This window comes from Nothobranchius furzeri, chromosome 17, assembly GCF_043380555.1.
Source record: "Nothobranchius furzeri strain GRZ-AD chromosome 17, NfurGRZ-RIMD1, whole genome shotgun sequence".
Taxonomy (NCBI): Eukaryota; Metazoa; Chordata; class Actinopteri; order Cyprinodontiformes; family Nothobranchiidae; genus Nothobranchius; species Nothobranchius furzeri.
Genome location: NC_091757.1, coordinates 41,460,143 through 41,476,170, shown reverse-complemented (window position 1 = coordinate 41,476,170; position 16,028 = coordinate 41,460,143). Strand labels below are relative to the sequence as shown.

The 16,028-nt window shown below is 42.8% G+C and overlaps 1 protein-coding gene across 2 annotated transcripts in view; it reads right to left on the bottom strand.

Moving 5' to 3' along the window:
• Nucleotides 1-16,028, bottom strand: part of adgrv1 (adhesion G protein-coupled receptor V1) — a 135,091-nt gene that overhangs the window by 70,628 nt on the left and 48,435 nt on the right. For both annotated transcript variants that reach the window (XM_054731434.2, XM_015972410.3), the window contains 36 exons: nucleotides 15,722-15,965; nucleotides 15,412-15,627; nucleotides 15,110-15,325; nucleotides 14,779-15,023; nucleotides 14,525-14,706; nucleotides 13,939-14,437; nucleotides 13,533-13,842; nucleotides 13,225-13,434; nucleotides 12,622-12,752; nucleotides 11,981-12,080; nucleotides 11,706-11,885; nucleotides 11,441-11,604; nucleotides 11,135-11,222; nucleotides 10,034-10,112; nucleotides 9,808-9,946; nucleotides 9,502-9,643; nucleotides 8,753-9,018; nucleotides 8,483-8,658; nucleotides 8,267-8,391; nucleotides 7,729-7,910; nucleotides 6,875-7,021; nucleotides 6,676-6,756; nucleotides 6,309-6,573; nucleotides 5,621-5,743; nucleotides 4,688-4,910; nucleotides 4,365-4,569; nucleotides 4,141-4,287; nucleotides 3,772-4,027; nucleotides 3,488-3,690; nucleotides 3,226-3,402; nucleotides 2,911-3,093; nucleotides 2,636-2,815; nucleotides 2,375-2,539; nucleotides 2,157-2,277; nucleotides 1,939-2,062; nucleotides 64-202 (listed from right to left, as the gene is read on the bottom strand). In XM_054731434.2, coding sequence (XP_054587409.2) covers nucleotides 64-202; nucleotides 1,939-2,062; nucleotides 2,157-2,277; nucleotides 2,375-2,539; nucleotides 2,636-2,815; nucleotides 2,911-3,093; nucleotides 3,226-3,402; nucleotides 3,488-3,690; nucleotides 3,772-4,027; nucleotides 4,141-4,287; nucleotides 4,365-4,569; nucleotides 4,688-4,910; nucleotides 5,621-5,743; nucleotides 6,309-6,573; nucleotides 6,676-6,756; nucleotides 6,875-7,021; nucleotides 7,729-7,910; nucleotides 8,267-8,391; nucleotides 8,483-8,658; nucleotides 8,753-9,018; nucleotides 9,502-9,643; nucleotides 9,808-9,946; nucleotides 10,034-10,112; nucleotides 11,135-11,222; nucleotides 11,441-11,604; nucleotides 11,706-11,885; nucleotides 11,981-12,080; nucleotides 12,622-12,752; nucleotides 13,225-13,434; nucleotides 13,533-13,842; nucleotides 13,939-14,437; nucleotides 14,525-14,706; nucleotides 14,779-15,023; nucleotides 15,110-15,325; nucleotides 15,412-15,627; nucleotides 15,722-15,965 — 6,633 coding nt within the window. The remainder of the gene's footprint in view (nucleotides 1-63; nucleotides 203-1,938; nucleotides 2,063-2,156; nucleotides 2,278-2,374; nucleotides 2,540-2,635; nucleotides 2,816-2,910; nucleotides 3,094-3,225; nucleotides 3,403-3,487; nucleotides 3,691-3,771; nucleotides 4,028-4,140; nucleotides 4,288-4,364; nucleotides 4,570-4,687; nucleotides 4,911-5,620; nucleotides 5,744-6,308; nucleotides 6,574-6,675; nucleotides 6,757-6,874; nucleotides 7,022-7,728; nucleotides 7,911-8,266; nucleotides 8,392-8,482; nucleotides 8,659-8,752; nucleotides 9,019-9,501; nucleotides 9,644-9,807; nucleotides 9,947-10,033; nucleotides 10,113-11,134; nucleotides 11,223-11,440; nucleotides 11,605-11,705; nucleotides 11,886-11,980; nucleotides 12,081-12,621; nucleotides 12,753-13,224; nucleotides 13,435-13,532; nucleotides 13,843-13,938; nucleotides 14,438-14,524; nucleotides 14,707-14,778; nucleotides 15,024-15,109; nucleotides 15,326-15,411; nucleotides 15,628-15,721; nucleotides 15,966-16,028) is intronic.

The following is a 16,028-nucleotide window of genomic DNA, read 5'->3' as shown; positions in this document are numbered from 1 at the left end:
GATCACGGATACAGACGGCATGCTGACATTTCTGTGAACTCCATCTAGATATTTACTACACACCTTCAGAGTAATGTTAGCCTCAGACTGTCCATCTCTCATGGTCACAATGCCAGAAATTGATTCAAACTCAGAAGCCACAGCAGGAGTGATGTTCCAGTAGACCCGCACCTCTCCAAAAACACCTGGACCTCGTCCAAGGCTGAAGAAGAGCAGAAATAAAACAGGATCTTTAAAGGAACCGCGATTTGTTTACAAATGGAAACAATTATTTTAGTCTATATAGCATATGAAAGTTTAGTGGGGCTCACAATAACCCAGGAGCCCTAATAAGAGGCCAGACAAAGTGGGGTGGTTTTCCCCGTCCCATTCAGCCAGTGCATGAATATTAAGTGATCTGCGTGTTGTTTGGCTGGTTTACACTGATGGCTTCACAGTCCTGCCTGAAGCTATAAACTCTGTGTGTTTGGAGGGGATGTGGAGAGGAATGAAGGACCGTATTTTCCGGACTATAAGTGGCACTTTTTTTCATAGTCTGGCTGGTCCTGCGACTTATATACCAAAGTGACTTATTATATACCAAATTATGTATACCGCGCTGCTGCGGGCCGGCTCCGGACCAGGAAGGAGCTCCCTTGCCCCGCCATCACCCACTGGAGACCGTTGCGCGCTGCTGCGGGCCGGCTCTGGTCCAGGTTTCAGCTCCTCTGCCCTGCTGGGAGGGTTTGAAACACCGCCATCCTCTGCTGGAGACCGAGGTGCGCTGCTGTGCCACGGTTGTTTATTCTGTTATTGTTACCGGTACTTGTCTTGCAATGTGAAATACTTGGTCTCAGATTTTGTAAGAAAAATAATAAAATTCACCCCAAAATGTGACTTATAGTCCAGTGCGACTTATATGTGTTTTTTCTTCTTCATTATACATTTTATGGCTGGTGCGACTTATACTCCGGAGCGACTTATACTCTGGAAACTATAGTAAGCGGGGGTTTGCCGAGTAAGTACGTGCCCTAATGCATTCTGGAATGTGAGTGCTTCAATTTTCTTTGTTTTCCTCTCATCCAACAAAGATGCTAGCATTAGCTTGGGCCAGCAGTGTTCTGCAGTTAGCATTAATGCATCTAATGTTTATTTATAGCTGATGTTGAAGTGGGTTGGAAAAGGCAGATTGAAGGGGGAGCGTCTAAGCTTATGACTACTAAAGAGTTACTTTGTAGCAGTAATATGCTTGATTTTACCACCCCCTAGTGTCCATTAGTAAAAGCAAAAGTAAAACTTGTTAAAAAGATAAATGTACAGCGAGGAGACATCTTAATCTAACAGCTGAAACGTCTCCTCAGCCTTCATTAGTTTCTACAAGAGTGGTTCATCACTGAATCAAACAAATCAGCTGTGTTCATGATCTAAAGCAGGAATTATCCTGGAAGCAGACTGCTGCACCAGGCATGTTAGCCCCACTTTACTAAGTCCAACAGGGACCCCACCACTAACTCTGAAGTTGCAAGTGCGACATTCTGGCCACATGGGGCAGTGGGGTCTGAGTGACATTTCATTAAACCCGTAAAGGGTCATTTTAGAACGTACTGGCTCAGGAAGATGACTTAAAACGTGATAAAGTTGTATTGTATGCCTTTGAACCAGCTTTTCTCAGAACGAACCGCTCCTCCCTCACCTCTACAAAGTTACTCATTTAAATAGGAAAGCAGGTCAGAGATAGCACAGACTTTTGGTATGGCTTGTATTTGGTAAATGACTTATATTTGATACAGTGCCTTCTAGGGTCCTAGAACCCCCCAATGTGCTTTAATATGCTACATTAGACACCCCAAGCTGCTTTTATTCAACACCATCAACAAGGCAAATGCGGTTTTAAGTTCTACTGACCCTCTGAACTCTTGTTTGATTGTATTTATAGAGACAGTGTGACATTTCTCTCACCTGACGGTGGAAATGCCTTTATAGGCTCCCTGAGGTTCTCCAAGGAGGATGTTCCTCGACGACTCCACTAGTCCAACAATCCCCAGAGCAGCCTTGTCTGCTTTGATGGTGATGGTGGCCACACCTGCAGGACAGTCATCAAAACCAGTGAATGTCTTACAAAGAAAATCCTGGACGTTATCCCATTTGATTCACCTTGAAGCATGTTTATTACAAACCGTGCAAGGGGTCGATGACTGCACCGCTGTCAGCAGGAAACAAACGTACAGTGAAAAGCTCATCTCCCTCCAGCACATTATCAGCAAGGGCTCTGATTACAAATGATTTAACAGTGTCAGTCTGTAAAAAAGCAACAAAAGGCAAGCAAATTAAAGAAATATTACATGGTGGACTATTTTTAAAAATGTAAATACTTACACTACTTGTTCTATTTTACCTCAGTAAATACAAGAGTTCCATTAAGAGGTGAAAGGTCCTTCAGAGCCTGGTCTTCCACCCTCCACACTAGGGTCACTGCACCCTGACCTCCTGCACTGCGAAGCACTGTTAGGTTTGCTATGGCAGCAGGATCATTCACAAACTCTGGTTCACTGACAACAACCTGAAAGAGAACACGCAAGTTCATGTAAATCATGTTTGCAGGATTGAATGTTGTGCAACATAAAGGGAATAATTATTGACAACAGCAGAATTTTACCTCCAGGTTCTGAAATCCAAAGCGTCCAAGAGGTGAATCATTGGCTGGGATGGTGACGTTAACAGAGGTCATCTGTCCAAGACGAGCACCACCAATCACACGCATCAAATTCACCCTAAAGGTTTCCGACATCTCCACCTTTTCATCATCCAAGATGGTGATGGCTACTGTGGCTTGTTTCTAAATATATTTCATGAAGTTTAACATTAACATTCAGATTTAACATTTCATTTAGGTTTTTTTATAGTTAAAAACATTAAACATTCCAGCTTTACCTGTCCTTCTTGAAAGGTGGCATTTCCTGATGCAGGGCTGAAGTCGTTGAGATCAGCAGTGATCGGCAGAGCTTCCCAGTAGACAACCAACCGCCCAATTGTACCAGCAAGTCGCACCACTGACAGATGGAGGACGTTGTCTGGTGGTGGTATCTCATAAGCTACCACACTTCCAGGGACGTCCTGCTCGGTAACATTCATTGAAACATAAATCATGTTTTCTCCCTTTTGTTTAGATGAAGTATCCCAAGCAGCCGCAAAGCTGCTTCATTAATTTCCATCCTTAAAACTCATAAGCAGATCCTTCGTTCTCACCTCAGAAACGTTGAATTGCAGAACCCCTCGTGGATCGTCGTTCTCCTGGATGGTGATCTCTGCTACTTCCATCCCGGGTCTCTTTAAACTCGGCTGCCCAGCTCCAGTAGAACCTCCAACCAGTTCCACTCCTGTGATATTTACCAGGAAACTCTCCGCAAGCTCTGGGATATCGTCCTTAAAAGTCACACACCAGTGCATTAGTTTACAGAACAACTCGCTGATGATGGCAAACTTTACGCAACACATCATTCATCCTTACTGGAAGGACCATGACAGTGACAAGGGCCACAGTGGCACCGGTTATCATGATAATGGTGTCATCTTTGGCAATGTAGTCCTCTCCTGCAGAGGCCTGATTGGACGGGGGTTGGTACAAGGCTGCCTTGGTTTGGTAATGGATCGCCACCTCCCCCGAGGATCCCTGCTCCCTCACGATGGAAAGAGTCACGTTGACTGGAGTCCCTGCAGGTCAAGAAAAAGGGGATTAGGGGTAATGAACTAAATAATAAATAACGCATTTGTTTGTTTTATTTGAATACTTACTCAGTGGTTCCTGCGTTTGTGTAAACTGGGAGTCCAGATGCCATCCAAACACACCGTAGGGGGAACCATTTGGTAAGATAATAAGCTGAGCCTGAGCTCGTTTCTTGTCGATGACAGCAGCCTGTTGTGGGTCTTGAAGCCCCAAAGTAGTGACACCCATAAGGTTGACTGTGACGCTCTCTCGTAGCTCTGGTATACCATCTGCTACCACGGCTAATGAGATGATGGCTACTGTTTGGCCCTCAGAAAATGTCACCTGTAACAATGAAACACATATTTGAGATGTTTTTGTCTGAAAAAAAAAAAGAATGTTCAGGTATATTTTTATTGTTTTTGCATGAGTTTGATGGGACAGCAAAGGTTCCTCACCACTCCTGAGGTGGGTTCAATGTCAGCCAAACTTCCATTAGCTACCCAGTAAACAATCAGTCTGCCAAAAGTCCCTCTCTTCCTCTCCACACGGAGAGAAATTTGATTGTTTTGTTCCAACTCCTCCACCTCCACGTAATTAGAATCCTGCAAAGACATTTACACATGAGCTAAGCACTTAAATGACCTGTACCTTAACACAAAAAACCATTTCACTAGCTCACCACAGCAAAGCCGATAACTCCGTGGGCATCATCGTTAACTGGAACAATAATTGTCACCTGACCACCAAACCCAATCTCAGCTCCACCTGTAGGATTCTTCAGCCGGACCTGGAAGTATTCTTCCAACTCTGGGATGTCATCATCAATGACGTTCACTGCTAACTCCATCTCACGGTCACCTGGTGCAAAGTTCAGCAACCCAGCACTAAATCAGGAGATGAAATAGAACAAAACAACATGAATTTATGTCTTGTTTTGTATAAAATTGTACCTTTTCTTTAGGTAAAACTCATCATCTTTGACTTTTTAAATTTGCAGGATACCTGGGTATGAAATCAGATTGATTTGAGACAGAAGTGAACTCATAAACAGTGGAGCTGTTCTCCCTTGCAGAGGCCAACAGGACCTTCGTGGCATTGAAGGATGGGACCATGAAAGAGGCGTAGCTAAGGGCAGGAGGCGCCCTGAGAATGAGGGTGAACAGGCTGATATCAGACCTCCAGGAGTAGAGGGATGAACCATTTCCTCCGGCTAGCATCACATTTGCTACAAAAACAGAAAACAAGATGAAATTAAGTTTGTAAATGAGGATTAAACTTCTTCACAAAAAGTTAAAGGTGTGGGACACTCGTGTAATCAACACATTTGCAGTGGACACTAGTAGGAATGAATGCCTTGTAAGTCATTCTCGGGGTGGGGGCACACATTTTGTAGGAACTAGAAGTGACCCACATCACAGCTGAGCTTCAGACAGCAGGTTTTGGCATCTTATTTCCTGATATTTGGAGATATTACCTTGGATTGGACAACAGCAACATGACTCTACCACTGACCTGCAATGTGGGTGTTTTTTCTCCTTAAATAACACATCAGGTGCTTCTGCCGTGTGTTGCTAATGCTAACGGTTAGCTACTACTAGCAGATACGTTCTCTGCTGTTTCCTAGACGCTAAACCAACAACAACCTTCCCTGTCGTGAGTCAAGATGGGTGAGTCCATGAATGTTAAGCGACAGTGTTACGTAGATCTGTTTCATCGTCTATTTTCTATCAGAAGCTAATGCAGGAGATAGGTGTAGGAGACTATTTTCACGTTCAGCCTGCATGACAAACTCAGAGTGATTGATTATAATCAGAAACACTCATTAAAAATGGGTTTTCAGTGTGCAACACCTTTAAACGTAAATGTAGTCAATATAACTAGAAAAAAACTACAAGAAATCATCTATAAACGTAGTTTGATGATATCTGTGCTTACTGATCCCAGAAGGAGTGGTGAAGGCGTGAATAGAGGCGATCCCCGGGTGAGGAATGGACTGTTTGTGTAGAGGTGAAGGATCTCCTGATCCCCACTTAAACACCTCACAGGATGGAGGGAGACCTGGGAAATAATACCCACAGACATGCATGCAGAATGAAGTTATTCCACACCAAGAAAGCATGTGTATGTAAGTGCTCATAAGACTGACACACCCAACTCTGACCAATTATAACCTCTGAGTCTTTTTGTGGCTTCGCTCTGCAACAAACTGAGGCTTTTCTGCATAAACACACAACAGGTCTGTACCAAAAGCTCACAAAAGTTGCAGACGCTGAAGGTTTATGTCTCTTCAGATTACACAAATAGAGCATATAAGCAAGTCTACATAGTAAACGCTGCAATTTTAGAATAAACAACAGAACAAAGAAGTTTTCTGAGTAAAAAAAAGTGCTTCTGTTTAAATGCTGAAGTTGCATCAATTTGTTTGCACAATTCTGACCAACGTCTAATTACTGCATAATTCAAGAAATGCTGAAACACAACATGCACTCAGCAGACCATGTAAAGTTCTTTCAGCTTGTTAATTTTACAGCTTTTGAATAATGCATGACTTTATTATTAACACATCACCACATCTACAAGAAGATGTAATATGTTCAGCTGTTTTTAAAACAAGTTAGATCACCTTCAGTAGCGATGAGCAGCAGGGTGTCCTCTGTTCTCGTGTTGATCGCCTCCACCTGAAGAGCTCTGCCGCTGACTGGGAGAGCCTGAGGACTCAGAAATCTTCCACTGGTCCAACGAAGCACCTGGCAGCTTAAAGTCTGGTTGTTAACGCACACCAACAGGTAGGGCACGCCTGAGCGGGTGAATGGAGTCAAACTGAGGATGTTCTGCTGAAAGTTGAGAGTCTGGTGGAGAGAAAAGGAGCTTCCCGTCCAAACAAAGATCTGAGAATTAACAAAAATAAAGAATTTATGTATATTTTGGGTTATTTGTCCTCCAAAGCAAAGCACGTAATTAATTTTAAAGGATTTGTCTCAGTGTGTTACCTGGCTTGATGCTATGATGTAATCCTTGCCTTCAGAGGAGAAGTGTTTCACATTCAGACCTTCAACACCTAAAATTTGTTCCTGGACAAATAAAGTCTCAGATTATTTCACCATATGTACGTTACATCACCCACAGTGTTTCAAAAACAAAAGTACCAAAACCATTAGAGTGATGTTCTCAGACTGAATTTCTAGGTACCAGCGAGATGTTGAGGTCCTTCTGCAATTTGAAGATGCTGAGATTGGCAGCAGGGAAGAAAGGAGGACCCCCATGTGTGATGCCGATGAAGGTGGAACCGTTCACCGCAAATCCAGTACACGAGGTCGGGTCCTGGATCCGGACAGACTGAAAACCCAAATCAGAGGTTTTTAATGCTAACGCAGGGTCGGTGATATCCAAGTTTTTACCAGATGACATTTATAAGTTTAAAGGTGTTGAACACTCGTTTAATCAACATATTTGCTGTGGTCTCTAGTAGGAATAAAAGCCTTGTAAGTCATACTCTGCGGGGGGAAAAAAAGCCCAGAAGAGTTTGTATTAGCACGGAGGAGTCAGCTGGAGGAGAGAATGACAGGACACAACAGGATTTGGAGAGTTATCTCCTGATATTTGGACATCTCGTCTCTGATTGTCTAACAGCTATCACTGACTCTGTGTGCTTTGCAATGTTGATGTTTTATTTCCACAAATAACACAAGCCTGTCTGCCATGTGGTGGAGTTGCTAATGCTAATGGTTAGCTTCTACTAGTTTAGACGCTCTCTGCTGTTTCCTGGATGCTAAACCAACAACAGCCTTCCCCGTTGTGAGTCAAGATGGGTGAGTCCATGAATGTTAAGTGACAGTGTGATGTAGATCTGTCAGGGTTTTTTAATCCTAGTGTTTCATCGTCTATTTTCTATCAGAAGTTAATGCAGGAGATCGGTGTAGGAGACTTTTTTCATGTTCAGCCTGCATGAAAAACTCAAAGTTACCAATTATAATCAGAAATGATCATTAAAAAATTGGATTAGAGTATGCCACATTTTTAAAATGGGGGAAGAACACTGTTACCTTTATCGGCATGAAAACACCTTGCCACCGATACAGAGTGGCCAAAGTGTATGAGGATCCAACTGCAGGCTTCAAATCCAGTCTTACAGCCAGGAAGGAAGGACCTTTAGGAAGGGAGCACCAAGCAGATGTGGGTTTGTCCTCAAAGCTCTGGTATGAGCCGACGACAGGGAAGGGGCCCTCTGGAGAAAAATAAATAAATATAAACATAACTTAGAAAGGGTTTGTGAGATTTAGGAAGGTTAGGATGAATCCCGGTTCTGTTGGAGGTTTCTTCCTGTTAAAAGGGTGTCTTTCTCTCCACAGTTGCTACATGCTTGCCTAGAATAGTGACTGCTGAAAAGTCATTGACACAAGTCAGTGACTGCATGCAGTTTGTTGGGTTTCCTTCAGTAGAAAACGTGCAACTAGTTGGCATAATGAACCGAACTCAGTGCGCTTATCCATAGGTTCAGTTAGAATATTCCACTTGTGAACAGAGACGACTCTTGTTGTGAATTGGTGCTATTTAACTAAGCTGGATGACTGTGTCTCTCACCAGAGGCAACAGCTGTGTCAGACTGCGTCTCCCACTCCACACTAACAGCCGATTCCAAACCGTTACTGCGAGACACCGTGAGGAAGACTGTCTTCCCTTCACTAGTGACCATTTCTGAACTGGTTCTGAAGGGAAACAAGAGAAATGACACCAAACCTGTTCACCACAGAGCGTTTTAATGGCAACTGTGCATATAGCATTTGTGTTAATTCAAACCTGTTAAGAGTCGGGCCAATTCGGAACAAGCCTGAAGGAGCCGCGTTCTCCAGGATGGTAACGAATGTTTGGAGCTGGTCACTTAGCCGGGCCCCTCCTGTTGGGTTGAACAGAACCACTCTGAAAGTTTCATTCCCTTCAGGCTCAGCATCGAGTACTGCTCTGATCTCCAACATCTGAAACAACACAGATCACAAAAAGTGATTAAAACTAACAAAATTTTGCTCAAGTAGTTTCCACATTGTAATACTTAAATTAGCTTCAGCTCACCTTAAATCTCACTTTGTCCTCCAGAACCACAACACCGCGTGTTGGCATCAAATCTCCCTCCACTAGACTGCCGTTGGCATCAGTGATAGTGAACTGAACAGACACAGTGCCAAAAGTACCCTCCTCAGGGTTTCGAACCACAAAGAGTTTGGCCACGCTGTCACTCAGCTGCGACACGGAGGTTGGCTCTCTTAACAGGAAGTGATCACTGGAGTTGAAGGAAATCACACCGTGCCCATCATCACTGGCCAGGATCGTCACAGTGGCTGAAAACAGAAAATATCTCTTATTAGGGAAACAAATAAATGTAACAATAATCTGACATAATTTGGCCTCAACTAGTAAATTTCAGTCATTTTTCACATTTTGTTGAAAAACGTGCATACAATTAAAAATGACATCTAAATTAGGGTATTGTAATTTGTTTTTATCATATGTGATGTTAATAAATGTACAATTAAAACAAAACTCTTAATCCCTCAATTTCCATTATTTCAACAAAAGTTCACCTATAAAAATGTCATTGCTCATTAAATGCAGAGAGTCCAGCAGTTCACTGAACTATTGTTTTCTGCTCAGTTACACTTTTGCCTGTAATGTTGTGATTTTCATGGTTTGTTGAAGTTCTTATTTTGGTAACAAACTGAATGTTCTTTGGTGCACATTTAGCTGAGTTTCAAATGGAAATTGGTCTTTTTTTTTTTTTTACCATTTCTGTAAACATTAGGATAACATTTATTGTCTGCCACCTGTGGTGTTAGTGCCCAGCTCCAGTCCAGGAGACGGTCCAGACAGGATGAGCTGGAATCTCTCAGCCCCTTCTGGAATAGGGTCATCAATTATCTGCACTTCCACAAACTTATACCTTTCACCATGAACAAAGTGGAGCACCTGGACAGACAGAAGATTTGTTTAGCAGAAAACATGATTCAATTTACAAACCCTTGAACTGATGGGTACAATCAGAAGAGAAAATGTAACACTTTGATGCCATTTGTGTCTGTATCCAGAAGAGAGACTTTAATGTAAAGCCCTCTATGTTTTATTTGTCTAACCGTTTCATTGGTACTGTAGTCAAGTCCCTGCTGAGCTTCCAGATTCTGAGCATAGAAGTGAAGAGACACATTTCCATACGTCCCTTTGTTCCTATAGGCCACGAGAGTCAACGATCCTATAGTTTCATTCACTTCAAACCTGCAGAACACATTCAGAAATAAGTTCTTTTTAAAAACAACATAAAAAATGATGAAACAAAAAGGGATTAACTGGTGCTTTTCTTACATGGTGTTTGTCCATTCAATGACCCCTCTGATTCCATCATTAGCAGCAATAATGACTTCTGCAACCAAACCCTGAGTGTCTGGCAAACGAACCACATGCAAACATACAATGGCCTTTAGTTTAGAGGTTGATCACAGAGGTATGTTCCAGTAGCTAGCTTCTCAAGGCTGCAACTACAGAGTAAAAGCAATGTGAGCGAGTCGTGAAATAGGGATGTAACTTCCATCATGACCTATTGGAGCGAAGGATACAACTAGCAGGCATCCGCTGGAAGTGGCTTATGAGTTTGAGCAGCCAAGTCCTTGGGAGGACTGATTTATGACCTCCGGAACGGTGTTCTCTCATTCACTCTGTGGCTGAGACACTGGGAGGCCAGTTACGGGTTCTGTTTGCCTTTCTGTGTCCTCACCATACAGGGCTACTCGCTGCCACCAAATCCTCAGGCTTCCTCAATCACAAAGAGCATCAATCTCACCGTCAATGCCACATAATGATTGCTGCCAAAAGAATGGATATGTGTGTGTGCGTGCGTGCGTGTGTGTGTGTGTGCGTGCACGTGCGTGCATGCGCGTCTGTGTGTGTGTGTGTGCGTGCGTGAGTGTGTGTGTGTGTGTGTGTGTGTGTGTCCAGACAGTGGGCTGGTAGTATTCTGGGAACTTTCAAGCTCTACTCTACTTTGTCAACTCATCACTTTCTACACCTACTCATTCATGATAGCTACTGTGGTTTAGGTTTTACACTAAAAGCAGAAATGCATCAACAAACTTGCTCATTTATAGCTAAAAGCAGAATATATGTATGTGTCAGAAAGGAAATGTGCACAGCTTATGCACGTTTGCGTACATCTGAGTTTTTGTTTACCTGACAGAGTGCAATACACACGCTCTGCGTATCAAATTAGAGCAAATGGTGAAACGATTAAAACAGAAAATAAATAGATTTCACATTATACAACAAGTATTTTTAAACGTGCAAACCCTAAAAAAATTATGACCAAAAATAGAAAAAACAATTGTTTTAAGTCATTTAAATGTAGTGTCTACCAGATTAAATGAATTTTACAAACAAAATCAAACTAATGCTTCTTAAAGTTAAACATACCTAGTTGGGGAACCGTAGCAAGAGTTGTAATAAGTACTGCAGATGTAATGTTGACCAAGAAGAACTCCTGCAACTCTGGAATGTCATCCTGGCACAAAAACACAGCTTTAAATGAACCACCTTAGACTAAAACACAGCAGGCAAAACTCCCCAAAACACCAAGAATGGAATAAGTGAGATTAAAATGTGGAGACAAAAACACAGACATAAAAAAATAACAGATTACATAAAACACATTATTGCACACTATAATAAATAAAGTCTTGAATGTTGGGTTTTGATAAAAAATAAAGGTCTGGTCTTTACCTCTAGAATGGTGACAGGGAGGCAAACTGATGTCTGTCCTTCTTGTAGAAGCACAAAACCAGAACCGGAGATGAAGTCTTGTCCCGGCTCAGCGAGGGCACCCTCCACCTCAGACAGGTTTTGTAAAGAACCTCTTTTAACCTCATAGGTGATGTTCACCACTCCTGCATACAAATATATAAGTCTTAAACAAACTGCAGGATGGCTAAACTTGTTAAAGGGTTATAAAATTATTGCATAAAAACAAGTTTTAAATGCCAAAAACCTGAAACTCCAGACTCTCTGTTGATGCAGATGTTTATGATCTGGTTCCGTTCCTCTGTGGTCACCCTACGTGATGATGGGGCAATGGTCAGCAGCCCGTAGGGCATGTCGCTGGTGTCGACGGTAAGAAACGCCTCACTGCTTTTATTATCCAGGATGGCCCGGCCAGTCACTCCAACTCCTTGAAAACAGTTAGAGGGATTTGATTCAGTGATCTTTATAAGTGCTTTCTTTTCTCCAAAGAAGGGTCGTCAAAATAAAAAATTAACGAATTACCAAATGTTTGCATGTTAGACAGTGCAACTCTATATTTATCTTGGTTCTCTGGTGTGGCGTCATCCAGGAGCTGCAGGACTATAGTATTATTTAGTTGTCCCTGTAAGAAAAAAAAACATTTATTTACATCAATAATGCAAAAATAGAAATAAACAAAACATTTATTTATTACTTAAAGGGATTCTAAGCAATTTTGCTTGCTTTTATCACCCCCTAGTGTTCATTATTAATTATCTGTGGTCAAAGCAAAAGTGCAACTCTTCTCCTCGCAGTGCGTTCACCTTTTTAACACCTTAATCTAACTGCTGAAACGTCTCCTCAGCCTCCATTAGTTTCTACAGGAGCGGTTCATCACTAAATGAAACAAAGCAGCTGTGTTCATGATCCTAAACATGCAGGAAATGTGCTGGAAGCAGACTGCAGCGCCAGGTATGTCAGCTCAGGAAGTGGCCCGGCACTCTGAAATTACAAATGCGGTAGGCTGGCCACAGAGGGTAGTAGGGGTCTGAGTGACAATTCATTAACCCCGTAAGGGGTCTTTTTAGCACATACTGGCTCAAAATAATTTTTTAAAAACATGAAAAAGTTGCCTAATATCCCTTTAATGACAATTGACGATTCTTCAGCAAAGTAATAAAAACCTTGGTGAAGAAAAGCGTCCCTGAGGTTTGAGAGAAGGTCTGCTGTACACGAGGTCCTTGGACAGCCCAGTCCACAGTGACATTACCCAGTCCTGGAGCTGTTCTCAACACCAGTAAGGACAGTTTTTCACCTGCAATAATAAATAAAGCAAAATCAGTTTAGATAAACAAAAGGCAAAAACAATACAAAGATTGTCTGAAAAGCCGTGACCGTAAAACCAGAGCTAATAACATTCTTTGGACTTCAAGAATTTCTCTTTTTGTGAAGTAGATTCAACAGAGGCATGAAGACTTTAACCTATGCGTGTACAATTTTATGATAATGATAACCACGGGGCCCACCAGCTGTAGTGTCCTGCTATCAGCTGGAGTGTTTATTTCACATTTATAGATAATGAGAACACCTCTCCAGTGACAGCAGGGTTGTGTTACAGAAACTCCTCTCTATGAGAGATGCCACGCTTGTGAAGACCTGCAGACTTGACGTAACAAACCTATTATATGCATCTCTAAAAGGGATACACTTTATTCAGATCAGGTTCATGCAGCATTTGGAATATAATAATGCCATAATGCATTGCCATGGGTAGTTAACACGCTAACCTTCCCTGACGCTGACAGAACGAGAGGCTGAATGGAATCCCACTATCCCAGCCACAAAGTCGTTGGCCAGTATCACTATGGTAACGGTGTCCGAGCTGGGCAGAATCCGACTTCCTCCTGCCGTGTTTACGAGACTGATCACGAGGTTCTCATTGTCCTCAGGTTCAGCATCATCTTTGATTGCTATCTCTATAGTCTTCTTAAGCTCACCTGTGGATGAAAAACGTGAAAGCAATGGTGACATTGTTATATTTGCTGCAAGAACTGTAAGAGATACAAGCTTTTAGGGACCAGAGCAACGCACATACCATCAAAGATCAAAGTTCCTCCAGTTCCATTGAAGTCCACACCTGGTGTGGCTTTTCCTCCAACAAATCTCCACTCCACAGTGACTGTCCCCAAATTTCCTCCTCGCCTTTCTATTACCAGCGGCACAACAGCAGGAGGCTCTTCCCGAACCTCCAGATAGGACCCGTTATTAGTGGCATTAGGACTGAGACTGTAGATCAAAAACACCCCAAACGCATCTCCATTTATTCCAATGGTGACTATGGCTTTGTCAGGCTGACCAATCGACGGCAAGTTCTTCTGCAATGCTGTCACATTTACCAGCTCTACCTTTAAACAATGCAGGGTAAAATGTATTATTATACAGTAGCTGAATGTGAATAAAATCTAAATTATGAGTGAAAAAAGGCAATGATCAGGTTTTACCTTAATGATCTGTATGGAGAAGCTCTCGTCCACTTCTGGGAAAGCATCAGTCAAAATCAAGACAGGGAGGCTGGCAACCCCCGATCCGTCCTCCATGTAGTCACTTTGAGCCGTCACAGGGATGTAATCGCTCCCTGCCACAGCCTGAGAGCTAAACAACACAGAAGCTGCCGTGGCGTTTTTAACATAAGTGAAGACCTGAGGTCTAGAAGTCAGCTGCTCCGCACCTGATGTCACCCACGTACAGGATGATGGGGTTACACCTGATGACAAAGAGAAGGCCTGGCAGGTTTGCTCTCTCAGACAAGCAGCAGCACATGAAGCCACTGAGCTGTTCTGACCAGTGATGTTAAATGTCTTTAAGGGGGCAGTGGTCGGAACACCTGGTTTTGGTGTGTTATAGTACATCAACAGGTTCTGGTTGTTAGTCTGAGCCAAGCCAACAACATCAACCTCAGACGTGCTGTATGTGATCTTCAACTGACCAAAGTTACCACCACTAGAGTTATGGAGGAAACCAGAAATGAAAAAGGGTGAGTACAAGTGAACAAAAACAAATTAAAAATCAAGCCAATAAAAGAGATACCTGCGCCAGACGGCTATATTAGCTCTGTAAACGCCCTCCAGTGGCTCCTGAACAAAATAAACATTCTTTTCAAAGTAAACGGTCCCATAGGGGTTGTCATTGGCAGGAACGATTATGTTCACAGAAGTATTAGCCCCCAGGTTTCCTCCATTACTGGCACCAGTCAGCTCCACTCTAATAATCTACACAGGACAGAAAGAGTTTAGAAAATTCTGCAGGTCAACATATTCATATAGCATCTTTAGCCTTCTCACCTCAGTGATTTCAGGTACATCATCAGCCAAAATCTCAACTTTGAGTATCTTCCTGGTCTCTCCAGGAGCAAATTTAACCTCCCCTGAAGTGGGTCTGATGTCACCCTCTGCTAGTTTACCATTGACAGTAGCCTTCCATTGGACTGCCACCGTGCCAATAGTACCAGCATTACGCACGATGGGCAGCGTGACGTCAACGGAGTTGGATTCTGGTTCCTCTACTGTAATGGGAACAGCCTGAAAGACTTATTAAAAACATAGAGAAGTGATGACTAGATAGACAATCACAGAGTAAAAACTTTTCAAACAATGTTGGATAGGAGCTCCTAACCGAAGGCACCAAAAGGGTCATCAGAAGGCATTATGGTGATGATTGCACGAGTGAGCTCTCCCAGCAGAGCTCCTCCGGTTGTTTGGTTGATTAGCTCGATGACAAAGGTCTCCTCCAGCTCAGGCACAGCGTCGTTGATAACATAGATAGGTACTGATTTGCTGGACTCGCCCTCTAAAAGAACCACATCAGTCGAGGCCACGCTGTAGTCTTCGCCTACAAGATCAAACACAAGCATTTTCTCATAAATAGGGACTGCCCGTCATAGATCGACTTTTTAAAACCTCGTTTTTATGACTTACCAACTGTGGCGGTCAAAGGCACTGCTCTGAACTTGACAGACACATCAGCAAATATCCCTCCGACCCGTGTGACATTTATTATGGGCCCAACGTAATCCTCGGCCACGCTGACAGCAGAGGCCGACAGTTGAAGGATTCCAAAAGCGTCGTCGCTGGCCTCCACAATCACCTGGGCTACAGTGCTGGAGCTGGAGCCCAGAGAGGGCGAATTTTCAACTAGAAGAAAGAAAAAGAAGGTATTTTATATTTTAAATGCAATTTATGGTTGTATTATGTATATATTTTTAGTGTAGCAAAAAATGTGACCTACTGAGCCTCTTCTGCTCTCCTTGAATGAGCTGAACACTGATCAATTTCACAAACACAGACTCATCTCGTTCTGGATCCGAATCATCCAGCACTCTGAGGGTGATGTTTGCCTCAGTCTGGTTGGCCAAGAACACCGCAGAACTAAGGAGGGAGACAAAATCCTTCCCCCCAGTGGCTCGGCCTACTCCAGGGGTCCTGTAAGGCTCGGGATCGGTATCATTTAGAGTCCCGTATGTTAATCGCACCTACATCCAAAGAAGATAGACAACATTATAGAAAGTGATAAATAAATCAGATGCAGAAATCTA